The following is a 19,935-nucleotide window of genomic DNA, read 5'->3' as shown; positions in this document are numbered from 1 at the left end:
GTTTCTACTTTTAGTTAGAATTTCGAAAATGGCTGCATGTGTTTACCGTCTCATAGGGCGCCAGACCTCAAAATCAACATAACGCATAAAAGTAGCGTTGAGTTCCAAATGTAAAATTGAAATAATTTTCCGCCGCGGTTTCGCTTCGCAGACGACGCAAATTTTGGTGATTTCACGTTGTTCTTTTGCAAAGGACGGCTAAGAAATGTACAAAGTTTTAAAACGCACGTGCTGTGCTATTGTTCTGCCGATTAGATGTATTGTTTTAGATCTACTGTTTTTCCGCTCTCGTTACCGTAGCCGTCGTGGTTTGCTAAAAGTTCCTGGGCCCGGGACAAGGCAGCTACGGTGGGAAACTTCACAACGACAGCAGCCGGAAGTACCGGCGGTAACTTCACTTCCGCTTGCCGTCCCACATGTCTGCTGTCGATCTTAAGCTCATTATTAAAACATGGAAAGCGACGCGATTAATTTTGTCGTTGTCTCAAACTTGAATAAGCTTGACACAGAAAATTATTTTCATAAAGATCACTTGCGTTTCAGCTTGCCCAACTTTGGTAACTCTTTCACAAAAATACGAAAAATCACGTGATATCTGAGAAACCGATTCTACATTTCAAAAGTTGTTTTGCGAAGATTACGAGTTTGAGGATTTCGTTTGTCATGAATTCGACGACAAAGCACGGTAGGGACTTAACACTTATATTTGGTCTCTAAATATGTTATTCATTAGCACAGGTCGGTCCGTATTGGGAAAAACTGTGCCCGAGGTCTTGGATACCGCCCGTGGCCTACGGCCTCGGATAGTAATCAAGACAGAGGGCACAGTTTTTCCCAATACGGACCGACCTATGCTGGTAAACAACATTTTTATTTTTTTCTAACACAAAACAAAATGATTGCCAAAAGAACCCGAACGATTTAGGGCTACAATTACCATTTTAATTACGGGAAAATCCTCCATGAACTTAACAATTTGTTAGCGAGTGGACGATAAAGAATACAGACGTTATGAAGTTATTCAAATGAAAGAGAAAGCTTTCAACGAAATATTTTTTATTTGTAAATATAACTGAAAAGGCTTCCGAGCAAACTTTGAAACATTTTTTGACAAGTAACTGTCACCATGTGACACCTGTCAATTGAAGAAGAAAGCGTACGCTTTAGAATAAACAGCAGTACTGGTGTGACAAACACACACGAATTACATGACAATGCGACGATCTTCTCGTAAAAAAAAACAAACAAACAAAAAAACACTCAGAGATCTTATGGAAAGCATTGTTTATTTCTATGTTTCAGGAAAATCCAGAAATTGCTCTTTAATGCGTTTTATTTTTCTCTCTCTACGACTAAGAACCGACAAAAAAAGTAAACAGCCTTAATTAAATGATTAATTGTTTAAATAAGTGTTAGATTTAATTTTTCTTGTTTTAGTTTTTCTTCAAGATCAGGGCTTGATCTCTATACTGCTTTCTTACATCTGTTCCTAGGAGATCAGTTCGATGCTTTCTTGGATAAAATTGCTGACGAAATAACAAAAGAAGAGTTGGAGGAAATGAAATTTCTCTGTAACGATCAAACTAACAATAATGATTTGCCACGAGGAAAGCTCGATGCCATCAAGAGCCAACGCGAGTTTTTGAGCTTCTTACGCCACCGCGATAAAATCTGCTTAGAAGACGTGTCCTATTTGATAGGGCTTCTGACAGACGTCGGATGCATTAGGCTGGCCACTTCGATTGAGGAACAAGGTAAGATTGTGGCCGACACCCGATCTCGGTCAGAATATATCAATATACTTAAATGAAATGTTAATCGACACATTTGTGGTATTTTTTTGCCTTCATGGGCCGTCTGAAGCGTCTTTTTACAAAATTACTTTTGGCCGGAGGCCGGACAGAGAGGAAACGGAGAAAAGCTTGTGTGGTCTGCCTATAGTTTGAGGAAGCACCTAAAGATGTTTGATTGGATCCTTGGCTACGGTATCTATGTTTACAGTTCGACAAAATATTCTAAAACGTTTTACTCGACTGTGTAAAACGCCTTCTAACTGAGTATATTCTGGTGACACCATCTTCAAAATTTTACCGTTGCCCGAGTTTGTAAATCTCGCGGTTAAGGGCTGGTTGCAGTTTATCAACAAACAGTTGATAGTGAACTGTTAAAACACCTCTTTTACAGAAAGCTAGAAAACGTTACTTTTAATTTTTAAAATGGGAGAAAAGTACCATCATTTGTTGGAGTAAACCAATGCGATTCCTGCGGGAGCTTTTGCCATTTTTTGAGAATATCGGGATCGAAGTCTTAACGGTTTATTGTTTACATTTGGCTCAGATGAATTATGCAGGCATAATTTTGGGCATAGCATCCAGCATACTGCCGTCATAGCGACTAAATTTCTTGAGTGAACATAGACGCGTTCAATAACATCTCCAGGACTTTAACGAAGATAAGTGATATTGATTCGTATCTCTTGTTTTGCGCTCAGAATAGAAACAAATAATATTAATATTGTCGTTTTCTTTTTTTCTTATTTTTATTCTATTATGCGTTTCGCGCGATATCGGTTTTCAAGAGCAATTTAATGCGATATTCCCCCGTCAGGTAATGGATTTTCCTAGAGTATATGAGGGTTTGGGGTTCCACGGTTTGGGTTAGACAGGTAGGCCTGTATAGATTGTGATAGCAAAAGTTGCTTATTATGCTACTTACATTGCTCGGATTTTTTTTTTTTTTTTCAAATTATGCTCAAAATTATGCTCGTCAGTAGGAAATTATGCTACGTTTTCTCAAAATAACTTATTCAGACAAGTCCAAATTGTATATTTCTTGTCTATAAAGCAGGATATATTCCTTGTTTTGAGTTGCATACTTGCTCTAAAAAGCAAAAAGATTATCTAAAAAACTTCCGGTGTGCCCAGTTTGGCGTGCCCCCCCCCCCCCCCGAACGACTCAGTATCTGCGGTAACATTCGTCCTTTATCATCCAAGACAATGGACCATGGACCGAACTTGAAAATAAACAATCCTAGACCAAACGAGTCATCACTCTGGTAATGTTCCCTTCACCAAAAATCCTAGAAATATGCTGATTATGCTACTACTGCTACTTTTAGAGAAAGAACAAAAATTATGCTCGTTTTTTAAAATCGAGTTTCCATCTGGAAACTCGATTTTTCTCTTCTATTAAAAATTGTTTATTTCATCTTTTTTAAAATCGTCAACAATTATTTGGGATCTTATGTTTTTGGGGTTTCATTGGTTTATCGACTTCCGTTCTTGTATCTGTTCAAACTCTTTTTTTTTTTTGTTTTTTGTATTTCAGCGAAAGTTCAACCTCAAAACCTTCCATGTTTAACGCTTCACTTTGTTGGCAGAGACGCGGAGGTAAAACAAATCATAACGAAACTACAGACTTCCCGTATGGTTGTTATTCTTTCTATTCCAGGAATGGGGAAGACTGAATTGGGAGTCCGTGTAAGTCACATATTAAAGAAAGAGGGTGACCAGTTTGTTACACATATTCGAGTAGAGAGTCATCATCGGGGACTCGTAGACGTCTGCAGTGAAATTCTTGGTCGAATAAGTAGTCGTACCTGGTCGCAAAACGCTGATTTTGTGTCCCTTGCGAAGCGTAAACTATCGGAGCGAAATATCTCAACTGTCATTGTACTAGACAATACAGAGAATATACAGGATGACGCATTTGAAAAATTCGTTGAATGGCTGGTGAAATTTGCCCCGAATGTAAAGTTAATAATCACTACTCGAAAAGATATTGAATTCAGGTCGGCAGACGTTTATAAGTTTCCACTCAAACCTTTGGATCCTGACTCGTCTGCTGAACTCCTCCGGAGTTTAGTTGATGACTGTAACGAGGTACACTCCAAGGAACTGGCTGAACTTTGTGGTGGGATACCACTCCTTCTTGTGACTTACTCTGAATTTCTGAATAATGGTTTTAGTCCCGAGAGATTAATCCGATACCTTAGGAATAATCCCATACAACTTATCAAGACTAGTGCGAACGAGGTTTATAACATGCTGAAAGTGTTCTTTACGAATTTTTCCGCTGAAATCAAAAAGAATCTTGTCCTTCTTTCTGTTTTCCCGTCGGGGTTCTCAGCTGAGGACATTCAGTTTCTTTTTGAAGATCCTTTACACTGTGATTTAGTGAAGACCAGGATGGTCAAGTGTGCTCTCCTTCAGAGGGACGTCGACGAAAAGGTGAGGATACATCCTTTGGTCCAAGCCTACTTCCGGAAAGAGAAAGAATCTCTAGGCATGGGTGAATTATGGCACGCCACTCAGCGCAAATTCAACCATCATTACCTTGATCTGCTAAGAGTCTTGAGTAGAGAGTTTATCAGCAAAGATTCAGCTTTGCTTGCCATCCATAAGTTTCGACAGCAGAAAGCGAATATCATGGAAGCGTTAAAGAATTGTCTCGAAGACTCTAGTCATTCAGATGACAAAAATTTCGTTCTAGACGTCGTTAATAGTACAGAAGTGCTGGATTTTGTGGCAAAAGTTCTGACTCTCCCTAAAGAGCGCACAATGCTATACCAGAAATGCTGTGATATTGCTAAAGCGTCCGGCGATAAGAAGAAACATGCAGAGAGCTTGAATTCACTCGGATTCCGTCGTCTCTGTGACGTGTCCCACAGCAAAGACAGCCCAGAAGAAAACCAAGCCACCCTTGCAAAGTTTCAGGAAGCATATGACATACGCAGCACATTGCCAGAAGAGGAACAAAAGTCCCAAACGCATGCGCACACCGCCAGTAAGCTCGGGGTATGTTTTGTACTGCAGGTGAGAAAATAGTAAGCATAAAAGAGGACGGTGCGTCGTCTTTTTTTGTTTGATTTTCCTTCTTTTCTTTTTCTTCTTATCTTTTCCATTCTAATCTGTAGGGCTCACGAGAGTCGAAGGCTAAGAAGTAGTTTGTAAGCTCTCCTCGTGTACGGAAGTTTGTAGAAAATCTAAAGAAACTTCATGGATGCAAATGGGCTAGTCTTTTCAATCCTCACGAGGTACCACTTGCGCTAGGATAGAATGAACCCAGATATTTACAGGAGTGATTTATCTTGCAGGGAGATCAGGAAAAAGGACAAAAGCTCATACAAGAAGGAATTTCAATAAGAGAGTGTTTGAGTGACCTTTTGTATGTTGCTGCTGGATACTGTGACCTTGGAAGTAAGTACCTATTTGGATTATACTCCTTATAACTCCCGGGTCCGCATATCCTTGTAGTAGACTGGACGGAGGCTAAAAGGGTGTTAAAGCGAGCTGTGAAATTCCGAATTGGGGGTTTTCATATAAATAAACCGAGAGAAAAAAACAAATAAATTTCCAGTTAAATGAGAACTTAAAAGATGATTTACTAATCTCATGTATTGCAATCCCGTCGAGTCTTGTTTTCATGGAGAAAGAGGAAATGGTTTTGTCTATAGTCCACGGCGTGCCCCATTGACTTTAAAAATTGTCATAAACTTCAAGTCGTATTTAGATTGATTCGTTTTACTTTCTTCATGACAGTCGTCTTCGTTTCGAGGAGGAAAATATTCTGATAAAAGTCTAACGCACATGATATTCACGTGTCAATTAGTATTTACGACATATCGTGTGCATCGTCCGATTGGTCAATTCAGTTTCCAAGCGGATGCTTTATCAGTATATTGAGCCCGTACGTAACTAGTTATGTCATAAAAGCAATGGAACGCATTTTCTCCGTGCTCCATAACGTGATGAAGCCACTTGGAATGTTGGGAGAACACTCGGAAAGGTTTTGAATCACTCCCATTCGGCTCGTGATTTATAAGCTTTCCTCTAAACGTTTACGGTTACAAGTTTTACAGTATTTGACAAATCACCCTCGACGCACCCACGTCCATTCGAATTGTTTCTTTTTGAAACGCGGTAAAGGATGTATTAAACTATTTAGAAAGTGTATCCTCTCTTCACACTTTGTTAGATTCCTATCGATTGTGTGGTGATCATCAAAAAGCAATCGACATTTGGGAAGAGAACACTTTACCAGTTTACCGAGAGCAGCTTGGTGACCACCCCTGGACAGCTTCGATTTTGTCCTACATCGCTGACTCGTACAAGGCCCTTGCAGATGGAAGCTCTGAGCCAGGTTACATCAAACAGGCCGAAATTTACTTCAAAGAAGCTCTAGAGCAACGAAAGAAGCTGTTGGGAGATCATCAGGATACAGCTCGTTCGCACGTTCAGCTTAGCGATGTTTTTGTCCTTCAAGGACAATTCGATGAGGCTTTAGAGGAGCTCAATAAGGCCTTTGTACTTCAAAATGATATTCTGGGCCCTGACCACAAGATCACGAGGAACACTGTGAGCAAACAGAGTGATGTCATGGACAAATGTGGATCAAATCACCGCTAATTAGTTATTCTTGCAACCGAAACTCGAGGTTAAATTCTTGGGTCTTTGTGAACAAACTGAAGCACGTCAGGAAAACTTAGGCCAACTGGTGTCTCATCAGTGTTGCAAGAAAATTTTCTAAATCCATTGGCACAATGTATAAATCCCGTTTTTGCCTTCCTATGTCATCGTTAGGTGCGATTCATGATAGCTTAGTCTATTCTAATCATTATCATAGCTTAGTTTGTCTAATCATATTCTAATCTTGTATCGACTTCTCTCAAACTTACATTGTATTGTTACAGTTCAGAAGAAAATTGTTAGCATCATTTCCACGAAGCTTTTCGATGGTCATACTAACCCCAAAAAAAGTATTTCAAATCTTGCGAGGTCTATGGAGTACTATTCAGGGGTTAATCGTGAAAATAATCAAGCATTGTTAACGTTGTTTGGTAAAACCCGAATTCCTCGATGCAACAAACTGAGACATGATATATTTTAATGTCAGGACAGGTATTAGCCTAAAGTTAATTTCATCAATTATTCTTGTCTTCAAATCTTGCGAGGTTTATGGAGTATTACTATACACTAAAACAGTGGATAGCGTTGAAGGCGCGCTCTGATTGGCTAGTCAAACTCCGAATATCCTTTGCTATTTACCTCCAAGCAACTCGAGGAAAAATGGCGTCCCGGTTTGCATCCGTGACAAGCGAAGAAATCACTCAAATTAATGACGAAGCAGTCCCTGAAAACGCAAAGAAAGCGACTAAATTTGGTTTGGCCGTGTTTAAAGGTAATGGTGTAAGTTTTTAACCCGTAGTTTATCGATAAAAACCAACTTGAGAAAGATTTTGTTTACAAATGCATATTAATCTTGCGTAACCTCGTTCACTTCTGCGCATGAAAATGTTTGAATCGTTGCTGGAATGTACGAATTAAAATCAATTTCTGGTGGTGCATATTATCTCACTGTTTTAGTATATACTAAAACAACCATTCACCTTTGTGTCGGTGGTTAGCGGTGGATATTTACCGAGCCGCTTCGCGGCTCGGTAAATATCCACCACTAACCACCTCCACTTCGGTGAATAGTTGTTAACTATTCGGGGGTTAATCCTGAAAATAATCAAGCATTGTTAACGTTGTTTGGTAAAAGCCGAATTCCTCGATGCCCGATGCGACAAACTGAGACATGAAATATTTTAATGTCACGACAGGTATTAGCCTAAAGTTAATTTTTTTTCATCAATTATCGCCTGTCTTCAAACTGAACTTAAGCGACCTGCTCTCGGGAGATTTTCCTCGATGTTCATCGGTTAGAACGTGTGTCAGATTTAAATTTCTGTAGCTAGTTAACAATTATTCAGGTGGAAGTGGCTGGTGGTGAATATTTACCCCCACTGCTAGACACCGACACTAAGGTGAATAGTTGTTTTAGTATATACTAAAACAGTGATATAATACGGCACTAAAAGAGCATTTTAACTCATTTATTCCTGGTACGGCAACAATATTTTCGGGCGCAAATCCCACGGGCGTTGCTCGGAGGTGAATAGAAAAGGACATCTGGAGTTTGAGTAGTAAATCAGAGCGTGCCTAGTATACACTAACAAAAGTCAGGGCTTAGTTTCCATTGGCTGTTTAACCGTCCGTTTTGACTGGTCCGGCTTAAGCGTGCTGGTAATCAGACAAGTAAAATTGTACAGTTCAGTGACTCTCTCGTTTGAAAAAAGTGATAAATAGAGGCTGTTAAGGACTAATTAGATTCGAGCGTTATGCTACTGACACAACTTTCTAGGAGGATGTAGATCTAGGTTCTCCCTTCTGGGGAATACTTTTTTGTCTGCAGTGTTTCTAAGTAGACAACGAGCTGTCTCTCCTTTTCGGCGAAGTCCTTCGCGTGAGACTAAAAGGATCAGTCAAAAACATATGTTAGCGCTTCGCGCGGAACTCTGGGAGGGAGGCGCTCGGATACTACAGTCTGTATTTTTTTATTTACAAATTTACTTTTTTTGCGCGTCGCACCTCACCGAAAAGGAGGGAGTGCTCGGGGTCAAGTTTCTAAGAAGCCTATCCATGATTAATGATTTGCGCTAAGTTAAAAATCCTTTTTTAGTGGTTATCTGTTGTTTCTGTTGATCGCGGTTGTTGTCATTTGATAACATGCACTCGTCAAGTAGCATAGATGTTTCTAAATAAATAAACAAATTGATCCGTTTGTATTGAAAGACTAAAAGAATAGTTATGTGCTGGCAGTTGCACGTATGATTGTCGTCGACTCTGCTTTTTTTCAGTTGTTGACTTCAACCCACGCTTTCAGTTGCACGAGAAAAAAAAAGTTTTGACAAACTTATTGCTGGTTCAAATGTTAACTTAAGGTAATATATATTGTAAAGTGCGAATACAAATTTCCAACTAGGTAGCGTTTAGGTTCGCCTTCACTCTATCTTACCTAGAGGGGTTTAGAAAATTGCCACTAAAGATGATGTCATTACCCCCAGCAACGCCATAGAGCAAATGAAAAAGGCTTTATCCTTCAACGGCCTATCCCAGATCATTTAATGCAGCTACCCACGTTTGACAAAACCACACATTTTTACCAGGAAGCCATCATCTATTTTTACATTTCAGACACAAAGCTTACTGGCAAAATGATTTCACGTTGAATGATTTCTAGGAATTGGAAATACGTAAACAGTTGCAGTGTTTATGATTGTAGCAGCAAGATAGCGTTTGCAACGCTGCGGTTGCTCGAAAAGCGTTCACAGTCCCGTGCATAAAACCGGAAACCATCTCGGTAAGTTTATTTTTACTTTCTCATGATATAATTTACCATGAATTGAACGAATGATGATCTCATGCAGTTGCTAAATTAAAATCGAGGTCGGAAGAGAAAGCCATTTTGCGTTGAGTATAAGCAGCTTCGGGCGGCACGAAGGACGCGAAAACTGCTCCGTGCTTGTTTTTGTGGCGCTTTTGAAGGCACATTTCGTATCGCAGCACAGAAGACCCTGGATTTGATGGTAAGAAAAGTCCAGTGAAAGGCTGACTTCCTGATTTACACAAGGTGTAATGCGCTTCATATTTATTTCACTACGGGTTTCATTGTTCAACTAACTTGGATAAATTTAGAAAGTTCTAAAAGTCCTTTCACCAGTTTTGCGTTTATGATCGGGCAATTTTTCATATTTTTCACTTTCTTCCTCCGGATATAAAAATGAAATGACAAAAATTTTACAAAAAATGTTAATGCTTTGTATATTTTCTTTAGCTTGAGCTTCTTGTTTATTATGTCTCACTACGTCCGGCGTCATTTGATAACCAACCTCGTTGGGAAGCTTTCTTAATAAGATTACTTACACCCTACAGTTATTCGTTTTACTGCAATCTTATTACCCAAGGGAAGCTAATACGAAATGGTTGGGTCGATGATACTGCAGTAATTACACCATTGTTACAGGAAAAGAGTTGCAAAGGCAATCGGCAATCATAATTTCAGAGTTCAGACGACGGACAAAAGGAAATTTCTAAATCTTTTTATTTGGAAATGAACCTAAAGATGCCATTCTTTCCGACTGGGTTGAGACAACCTTTTCTCGTATTTTGTCTTAAGACTGAAAATGTCTGTGCAACGAAGAAATTTTGTCACTACATATCCTTCAGCTTTAAAAGACATCTTTGCTGGGAAGTGACATGTTCGAGTAAGCCGCCTCGAAAATCAATTTGAATAGTTATGATGTAACGCAAGTGAAGCAGGAACATGAAAATCTGATGGTCGGTGGTTTACCGCAAATAATTAAAACATGGAAAGCGACGCGAATAATGTTGTCATTGCCTTAAACTTAAATAAATTTTATAATTTGAATTCAGCTCATAGACAATTACTGGCGAATGAAACAAAACGTATATGGATGAGAAGTAATATCCACACATTGTTATGTAACCCTTGCGTAACTTCATGCAAACCGTCGTGATAGAGAGCGATAGAAATCCCAGTTGCTTCACGAACTATTATTAATTTATATTTGACGAGGTAAAAAGCTTAAGCCGTTACAAGTTGCCTTTACTATGGCCTCTCATCCCCTGTCTACTAAGAATGCAACCAATTATGCACGACTTTGTCAGCTCCTAATTGACGTCGGCTCCCAGGTATTACGGGAGAAATTCAATGATATCCATGATCCTGAAAATCTCCTCGTCGTAGTTAACAATTTTATGTCTAAACTGAAGTCTTTGAGATCCAGAAGAATCCTTAGCCAAGCACAGTGGGACTCCATAGACCCAGCCATACACACGACAGTTTCATCTGAGAATTTTGACATCTCTACCTTGTGCATGCTCTTGACAAACATCTATAACCTTCCACCTCCAGTAACGGGCTGGAAACACCCTCCAGCTCCAACGGATTACTGTCCTGGGGCAGACATCTTAAGAATGAGGCAGTTCAGAAATTCCTTGTATGCACATGTCACGAAGACCTCCATTGACGAAAGCATCTTTAAAAGCTATTGGAGTGACATCCGGGAAGTTTTAGTCAGACTAGGAGGGACAAGGTATGACGAAGCGATAAGACTGAAGTAAAAACTGAGTGCATGGATCCTGATGTTGAAGAAGATTACAAAAACCTTCTAAAAGAATGGCAAAAGCAAGATGATGACATTAAAGATCGACTCGATTCGATTGACAAGAAAACGGAAAAAACCCACGAGTTACTTTTCGATTTAAAAGACCATGTAGTCTCTTTAGGAGGTACCTCAGGTAGGTAAATCAACTGTCTAACTAGCAGTTAGCTGAGTATTGATTTCACGGCTGCTATCTTTTATCCCAAGCGAATTCTTCCTGATAAAAAGCGCTCAGCTTCAAATCATTTTTTATTAGAAAAATATCCATGTGACAATTAGCTGTTTTGGTTTCTTAGGTTACAAATCCCTGCTTAAAACTTTATAATATAAAGTGTTTCTTGAGGCACCAGGAAAACATCTGTAGTAACTATCAAGGCGTTCTGTTTTCGCTTTAATGGAAAGTCAAAAGGAAATTGTAATTACTTTGAATCAAGGAAGAGACGCACTAAATGTTTGCTTCATACGTGTATACAGCAAATTCAACGGTCAGGACACATACTGAAGCCGAAAGTTTTCTTGTTTTGAAACAGAAAATTAAGTGTCGACGAGCATTTTAGTTTCAGAATAATAAGGGTGTAGCTGGAGGAGGGGGGGGGGGGGGTTCTGGGGTGCCTGTAACTCTCCCCTCCCCACACTTTGTAAGCCTCTTCTTAAGTAAACAACCCACAATATTGAGGTCGCTAAGACTGGTAAGCACCCTTGTGTGATACCCCGTGTGAAAGATTCAGGCTACTCTCCTTATTCATATAGTCTCATATAGCATCTCTGTAATTTCGGCATCTCTGGTAGCCTACTAAGATGGTGCGAGGATTACTTGACCCACAGAGAGCAAAGGGTTGTTATTGAAGGACAGAGTTCTACCTGGTCTGTTATCCCATCTGGTGTACCACACGGCTCCCTACTAGGGCCATTATTTTTTGTAATTTTCATTAGTGATTTGCCGGATGTGGTTATGCCTGGAAACACAATCGCACTGTACGCAGATGATTGTAAAACATCAAGACTGATAAAATGTACATCAGGCCAACATGATTTTCAATCTGACCTGAATAATCTACACATCTGGAGTCAGCGAAATCTAATGGATTTTAATGTAAAGAAATGCAAATTGATGCGTATCACGAAAAAAAGTGTGCCTTTTCGTTCTGACCTTAAGCTGAATGAGAGCTCTCTGGAAGAAACATCTGAATTCTGTGATCTTGGATTAGTTACCAGTAACAAGTTGTCCTGGAATGCTCAGTTGATAAGATATCAAGCAAGGCTAACAAGATTCTTGGCCTTATTAAAAGGACATGCAAGGGTCTGAAAGATGTTAACATGTTAAGAAGGTTGTACTGTGCTTTGGTAAGGTCCCAATTGGAATACTGTACTATTGTCTGGTCACCCTTCACGGCTAGAAACATTAATAAATTGGAAAGGATTCAGCGAAGAGCTACCAAGTTTATTCTAAAAACTGATGATGATTACAACACTCGCAAAGAAAAACTGAACCTGTTATCTCTAGAGGACAGACGCTTCTTTTTTGACGTACTATTTTTTTATAGAGTTCTTAATGGGTATATTAATATAGATATATCCTCTTATATCCAATTTTATTCACATTCGGAAAGATACTCGTTGAGGGGTAAGGACGAACTTAAATTAAAAAAGAACTACGCGAGGACTGATACTTTTAGGTTTTGCTATTTTAATAGGATTGTACACATGTGGAATGGGCTGCCACTATCGGTCCGTCAGGCTCCAAGTGTTTCTTGTTTTAAAAGGGGTGTAAGGGATTATTTGACTGCAAGATTTGATTGATTTTAGTTTGGATTTGTTTTTTTTTGTTAAAGGTGGTCTACCGTGCATGGGGATTTATCTCTTTTGCGGACCATCCTTATGGCACTTTTCTTTTTACTCTTTTGTATTATTATCTATTAATGTAAGTAAGTAAGTAAGTAAGTTATATGTGTCATTAAATTGTAATAAATAAATAAAATAAAAAAAAGTCTCCATAATGGTATATCCCGATCCCACTGGATACAGGTGAAAGGCACTTGCAGCTTTCTATTGAGGAGGAATTAACTTATGACGATTTTGAGAAGCTAAACGTGTTGTGTGGGCTATCCATTCCACTCAGCCGTCTCGAAACAGCGAAACGCCCACGGCACGAGCGGTTTTGCGATGTCACTGATTACTCTGACTTGAGCGACCAAAATAAGCACAAGCTCTCTTCCTTGCTTTACCACATTGGAAGAATGGACCTCAGAAATCGTGTTCTTGGTGTACAAGGTAAGTATTCAACGTTGGAACTCTAAGATCTGTGGACCAAAGGACATATAGAGCTAACCGCCGCCTGGTTAGCTCAATTGGGAGAGCGCCGGACTGCTGTGCGGGAGGTCGAGAGTTCAATACCGGCCGGACCAACACTCAGGGTCTTAAAATTAACTGAGAAGAATATGCTTCCTTTCTTTAACATCAAGAAATGGTTAGATATTCTAGTCTTCTCGGATAGGGACGAATAAATGGAGGTCCCGTCTCCTGCAGGGTTAGGGGCAGGATACGTTAATTTCCCACGCACGAGATTACTGTGTGATGGATGTCCTCCCCTGGGGTGGGATGGGTGGGTAACAGGACCCCCGTTGATACCAGTGTTTACTACACTGAAGGGGCTATCCTATATAAATATAGATGTCTGTCTGTCTATATTGCGCACTATTTATTGCAGAGTGAATTAAACAAGAGGTCTTTCCACAGTCATTGTGATATATCTGTTAAACATCGCTATTTCTGATGTGAGTAAATATGCCACGTCCATTCAGGAAAGAAAATTCGTTTTTGATGCGATAAGCTTAAAGTGCCTGATATCGTGAAGTTTCCAAAAATTAGAGAAAGCAGTGTGCAATTTACACGCAAGCGCTCCAGCCCACAAGTTAATTTGCTTCTCTTTCCATACCAAGTGATTGTGCCTAAAGCAAGCAACAGGTTTTCGAGAGGGCTGTGTTTGTCCTTGCGGGTCTGCATACTCCCTTAAATTACCTTGGTTAACAGAACAATTTAAAGAAAGGACAAGTGATCGTTATTTATTCCTATTTTCTAAAAACCTGAACTTGTATTGAATTTATTACAAGCTGTTCTTACAAAATCATTCAAGAACTTGGGTGGTATTCCTTGTGAAGTTCCGAATTTTGTGAGTCGGAAAGGGCAATGCTCCCTCATAATGAAGAAACTGACCCCAGGTGATCGCTGTCGAGTCGTTTCCATCACAGGACCGCCAGGTTTTGGCAAGTCCGAGGTGGCCATACAAGTTGAACGTGAACTGGTTTCACTAGGAAAGGTAGATGTGTTCTTTATTACCCTTAAGAGTATGACGTCATTGAATGGCATGGTGAACTCTCTTCTTGGAGCTCTTCAAATTTTGGCCGGCAAGGACTCAATTCAGCAGGCAAAGCATTGTCTTCGCACACTAGAAAATCACACCATTATCATATTAGACAATGTGGATGACATATTATTTCCTGAAAATATAGATACATTTTGCAATTTCGTTAGTTCGGTGGCCCAAACTGCTTCTCGTGTTAAGTTCATAATCATATCCCCCCAAGTGATAGACTTTTTATCCGTCAATACGTTACCACTCTGTTTGGACTCTCTTTGTCCAGACCATGCCAAAGAGTTGCTTTTGACACTGGAGTCAAGAGTATCCGAGGAAGATGCGGAACAGTTGTCCCATTACTGCGGTGGAGTGCCGTTAGTTCTGCGTACCACAGCTGCTATTTTAGCGAAAGGAATTGATGCTAAAGCCCTTATAAGTGAGTTCCAAACAAGTATAGTGCCAACTCTGAAATCATTGAAGTCTAGTCTCCCAACGTTGTCCCATGATCATCAACTCTTTCACTGCTTTGAGATCTGTTTCAGTCGTCTTTAACCTGACCAAAAACCGCTCTTGTAACTTTGGCAGCCTTCCAAAGAACATTCAGCGCACCTAAAGCTCAGTTCCTGTTTAGCCACCTATCTCGGTACAGACTTGGAATGTTGCTACAAGGCCTTGTGGATAAGTCCATGCTACAGTTTAATTTCATGTGAAAAGAGTATCAAGTCCACAATATCATCCAGTCGTTTTGTGTTGATCGTGCATTCAAAGAGGACTTGAAGCTAAGGTATCATTCAGCCAAAAGATTATTCAACGCTCGGTATTTGGAGATGTTACAGGATCTATACGCTCTTTTCTTGTCCCACAACTGCTGCGATGCAGTCCAAAAGTTTTTCAACAATCGATTCAACATCAAGAAGGTCTTGAAAGATTCCCTTTCTTTCTCCGATTTGGAAAAAAAATGCATTGATACGGCAGTTGAAGTTACTCCTTTCCTAGCCAAGATGTTCACCAAAGCTAAATTCCTAACAGTATACAGTAAATTTACAAATGCCTGCATTGTAAATGGAGAAAAGAAGAGACAAGGAGAGCGTTTGACAGCAGAGGCCTACGATATCCTTTCACATTGTGCATGTCACCTTCCGTGTTCATCGGCTGTGTCCAAATTCAAAGAGGCTGACAAGATCCAAAAGGAACTTGGCGACCACTCATCCATCATTCGTGCCTTTTGACTGAGTAAACTTGGCCGTTGTTTCGGCCAGTACAAAGACTTGGATCAAGCCATTCCACTGATAAGGAGGTCCATCGAGATCAGTGAAAAGAAGAACAACCGCATCTTTAGTGCAGCAGCTTATAAAGACCTTGTAGGTAAGATATTGCATTTTGTCTCTTTGGATGGGTGCACTGGTAATCGAATCACAAAAAATATTTTGATTTCAGCCCTTATACACTAGGCGCTCCTCCGGTTCGAACCACAGTCAAACATGGATCAGTTGTCTCCGAGTATGATTAGCTATGATTTCTCTTCTCGCATATGGAGTACAGAAAAGTTCAATGTAACTAGTGAAAAACTCGAACATATCCCTTAACTCATGGTAAGCTTGACCCCATATGAAATTATTCTTGCACAGCCAGAGTCATGTGACCAAGCAAGAATCAGTCTTTTGAAGTTGTCAAGCTTTCCTAAGCAGCCCACTCTGATAGCTCTGCTATGAGTTACTTAGTTTCATAGGGGCTTTTTTTTTAAGCGAGTGGCATAAATGGAGTGAGAACAACTACATGATATCGTCAGGACTGGTTATAAACATTTAATTAACTTTTTTCAGCCCTTCAATGCCAGAACATGGGAAAAATCTCAGTCATACATGCATGGTTTCTATGTTTCTTTTTTTTTTTTTTTTAAGTGAGTTTAATAATTTTATTTACTATTAAAAGTGTTGTAAAGCGTCCTCCAAAGCAACTTTCGTTGTACATAAAATATTTCCTCATGAGTGATGTGCTTAACGATGGCAGTTGGTTACTCATGAGACAACTGATTAATCTAAGCTTTGTGTTGTTCTCTTACCTGTAGCTGCATATGCGTTCAGCGGAGATCATCAAGAGGCCAATACAATCAGGGAGAAGTACTCACTTCCGGTGTACCTAGAGTACCTAAGAGACCATCCTTTCACAGCTACGCTGATGGACGACTTGGGGACATCGTACCAAATTCTTGCAAACTATGGCAGTGCGATAAAGTTTATTCGCAAAGCGCTGCACATAAGAAAACACTCCCTGGGTAATCATGAAGTAACAGCAAGGTCTTTCTATGACCTTGGGAAGTTAAATATAGATTAAATTAAATCTGTCTGATGAGTGCGTAACCACGAAACTCCGAGTAGCAGAAACCATGTGTCGTCTTGTTTGATCGCTATCCACTGTATTAAGCTCTGCACATGTGTATTGAGCACTGTTCAACGGTATCGGCTACTTCCCCAAATATATATATATATAAATATTTAGCTTCTATGGTGATGCGTAGTCCGTTGTTGTTAAAGATACTTCGCTCTACTTCTATGTATTGAGCACTGTTCTACGAAAATCAAGTCACACTTTATATAATATATATATATATATATATATATATATATATATACACATATATTTGTTCTTTGAAAACGTATCCAATTCTCACATTCTCAGAATTCTTTTCCTTCACAAAACCTCTACAGTAACTCGAGGTTGGCAAGTATTTGGAGTTCTGAGCTTAAAAGTCATGATTGTTTATCACTCCACGGACATTTACACACTATTGTGAGTTATCAATTCAAAACAATTTTATCATTAATTCTTCAATCAACAGGCTTTAGCTATGAAAGAAGAACTGGACGAAGCTCTAGAAGCTCTTAGAAGTGCCCTCGCTATCCAAGACGAAGTGTTAGGAAACCACCAGGAGACAGAACGTTCACACAGGGAGATAGCTCACGACCTAAAAAAGCTTGGGCGACACGAGGAAGCCAAAAGAGAAGGTCTACTAGCTCAAAAAATGTCCTCCTCTCTTCTTGAGCCCCAGCCTGTGTCCTGATTATACTTTTGGTATCCTTTAGAATTGTTTATATACATTAATTGGCCAGAATTACTCACTAGGGGAAAAGAATCATCTAAACATAGCGTTTCTCTTAACCATTACCTTCTATATATAACTTGAGTCTTCATTTCCTATCGGTTGACCTCTTTAGCATAACGGTGGCTTTCAGACTGTGATGCCCTTTCACTTAGTTAGTCGAGCAACAAGCGAGAAGTTGATAAGAAAGATGTTGTTAGTATTCAGAGTACATTTCAAATGCTGGCGTTTTGTGCATTCATCTCTTCGTCCCGAGGTCTAAGACATGGCTTTAAGGGTAAAGACAGGACGGAGGACTTTGTTCACTTAAGAGACAGTTAAGTATACCTTACGGAGGCAATCTTCCCATTAGAAATTGAGAAAAAAAAGCGCTAGCTTTTTAAAGTACGTGAGAAGCAACAGTTTTATGGAGCAAATTCTTCAGAGGGACTAAAAAATGTTGGTACGATTGAGAGAGACTCAGAGAAATTGAGAGAGGGAGAGAGAGTGATTGAAAAGTTAAAATAAAAAATTTGGCTGTGATCTCCCAGAAAACATTAGTTTCGAAAGTAATCGTTGATTTCCTTTGCTTTCTGATTAGTCTATAAATCTCGCACCAACTACTCATTCCAGACGTAAACGGCATTGTCATGAGCGTTTTCTATCGCATGAGGAGTTTGCTAGTTATTACGTCTTTAACCTCTTAGTGGCTCCATGTGAAATTTGATGAGTTCAGTGAAGAAAAATAAAAAAGGCCAAAAAAAAAAGATGCTGATGTCAAAATTTTATGTCAACAGCAGAAAACTTCATTGTTAGTTCACTATTTTTGGGAGTAGTATAACAGAATTACCAAGGGCAGAGTTTATTCAATAATATGTAGACATTGTGTAAGCAAGAGGAGCCGGATTAAGTTCCCAGATTTAGCCAAACTAGAGTTATATAACATCAACTTTAAGTGTTTATGTTAAATCAACGGCGTTCGGCAAAAATATTTTTGTATAGTTAAGATTAAGAATAATTGTGTAGTTTTTATCGAGAAAGGTGTTCTTGAGTATCCTATCGTTACATTTCAGAATTCGGTGTTTCTATCGTTCAAAATCAACTTGAAACTTTCGGCATTTTTATAAGCGAAGGTTCACATCTATGGCGCATTGTTTCTTAAAGACGGAGTTATCTCTGATTTTAAGCCTTTAGAACTTAAGATTTTTTATCACATGGTCGAATATGGTTCCATCTCGTATAGAGCGCAGGTACTTCCAAGTTTAAGAAAACACAACCAAATGAAAATATAAGCGCATTGCTTATATCACATCTATCAGTTGGAGTCATTAGTTCGATAGTGATCACTGAATAAAGACGTTGTAACAGCGAGTAAAAGGTGCATTAAAGAAGAAGCTCGTGTGATCCAAGTCTCCTTGATACCATACCCTCAGCGACTTTGCTCTAAATTATTTTCCCCAACAATATCCAAGATGTATCCTCCAGGTACAAGTGTCCAGGACTATCATAATGGTCTGCCCAAAGTCGAAATGGTGTTGTAGCACTCCGAATTCTAAGCCCATTTTGATATTGGTTCTTACCCGTGAGTTGTGGAAGGACATAGGGCATAAGTGATGTAGCCTTCGATACTTTTTGCTTCGCCTCTTTTAAAGATTTTTTGTTATCTTGTGTTTGCCCAGAAATAAATTAAATGAGACTGAAATGAGATAGAAAAACAAGGCTTGTCTCTCGAAACGTGTTGAATCACCCGAAAACAGGGTTGAAACAAAATCATTATCTAACCGACAGGAAGAAATATACTTCCTACAAATGTCTCTCCCAAGATCCCAGGGCTTTCATTTAAAAAGTTGCTATGCCTTGAGAACAGTTACTTACCTTGGTTTCGCCTTTTTTTGTTTTTTTGTTTTTTTGTTGTAGACTGGACTGCACACCACACGCCTTACTATTGATCTATCAGAGCGCAGAATCACTTTTTTCCTCCACTTTCTTCGAAAACGCGCCCGGTTTTGTTAAAGCTTGAAAAAGATATTAGCTCTGAAAAAGAATAGACTTGAATAAAATGTAGTTGAATGTGGAATTTTTAAAAGAGAATGACGAGCATAATGAGTAGTTTCTACATAAAAGGTAGGTTTATTTGTGTTCATACACATGAAAGGATATGTGAAAATTTCCAAGATGCTTTCTTTGTTTCTCTACCTCTAAAACACCAAGTTACCGCAGATGGCTAAAGTAATTTGTTGCAGCATAATATGGATGAGAAGAATCTCTCCAGTAATCTCATTGATGAACGACATATTTTGTCAACGAAATTATTGAACGGAAAACGGAGGTGTACATATACCATTTTCCGAGAATTCCCATTGTTTCCAGTTTTTCCAAGAACTCGACCGAGATTCTTCCTGGTGAGAATATTCAAGTACGAGATCGGTCCTAGACTGATTTCCAGTTGAAATTATTCCGTTTCATCTGACCCAACTTGTTTGATTTAATATT

The 19,935-nt window shown here is 39.3% G+C and overlaps 1 protein-coding gene and 1 pseudogene across 3 annotated transcripts; both read left to right on the top strand.

Annotated features, from left to right (window-relative positions):
• Positions 1 to 458: 458 nt before the first annotated feature.
• Positions 459 to 8,598, top strand: LOC148733603 (uncharacterized). Of its 2 annotated transcripts, none has more exons than XM_088756114.1 (5): positions 459 to 685; positions 1,494 to 1,754; positions 3,328 to 4,796; positions 5,096 to 5,198; positions 5,977 to 8,598. In XM_088756114.1, the coding sequence occupies exons 1-5, from the start codon at positions 664 to 666 to the stop codon at positions 6,405 to 6,407; spliced, it is 2,286 nt and encodes a 761-aa protein (XP_088612240.1). In that variant the 5' UTR covers positions 459 to 663; the 3' UTR covers positions 6,408 to 8,598. The 2 variants fall into 2 exon arrangements, with proteins under 2 accessions (XP_088612240.1, XP_088612239.1); XM_088756113.1 differs by having other exon boundaries at positions 3,328 to 4,814.
• A 215-nt stretch (positions 8,599 to 8,813) lies between these two features.
• Positions 8,814 to 18,802, top strand: LOC148733602 (uncharacterized; annotated as a pseudogene). The gene is made up of 5 exons (XR_015999731.1): positions 8,814 to 11,136; positions 13,017 to 13,279; positions 14,119 to 15,728; positions 16,432 to 16,706; positions 17,203 to 18,802. The product of XR_015999731.1 is annotated as an uncharacterized LOC148733602 (transcript).
• The last annotated feature ends 1,133 nt before the right edge of the window (positions 18,803 to 19,935 follow it).

This window comes from Stylophora pistillata, chromosome 4 (assembly GCF_964205215.1).
Source record: "Stylophora pistillata chromosome 4, jaStyPist1.2, whole genome shotgun sequence".
Lineage (NCBI taxonomy): Eukaryota > Metazoa > Cnidaria > Anthozoa > Scleractinia > Pocilloporidae > Stylophora > Stylophora pistillata.
Note: the sequence above shows the minus strand (reverse complement) of the source record. Positions and strands in the feature narration are given on the sequence as shown.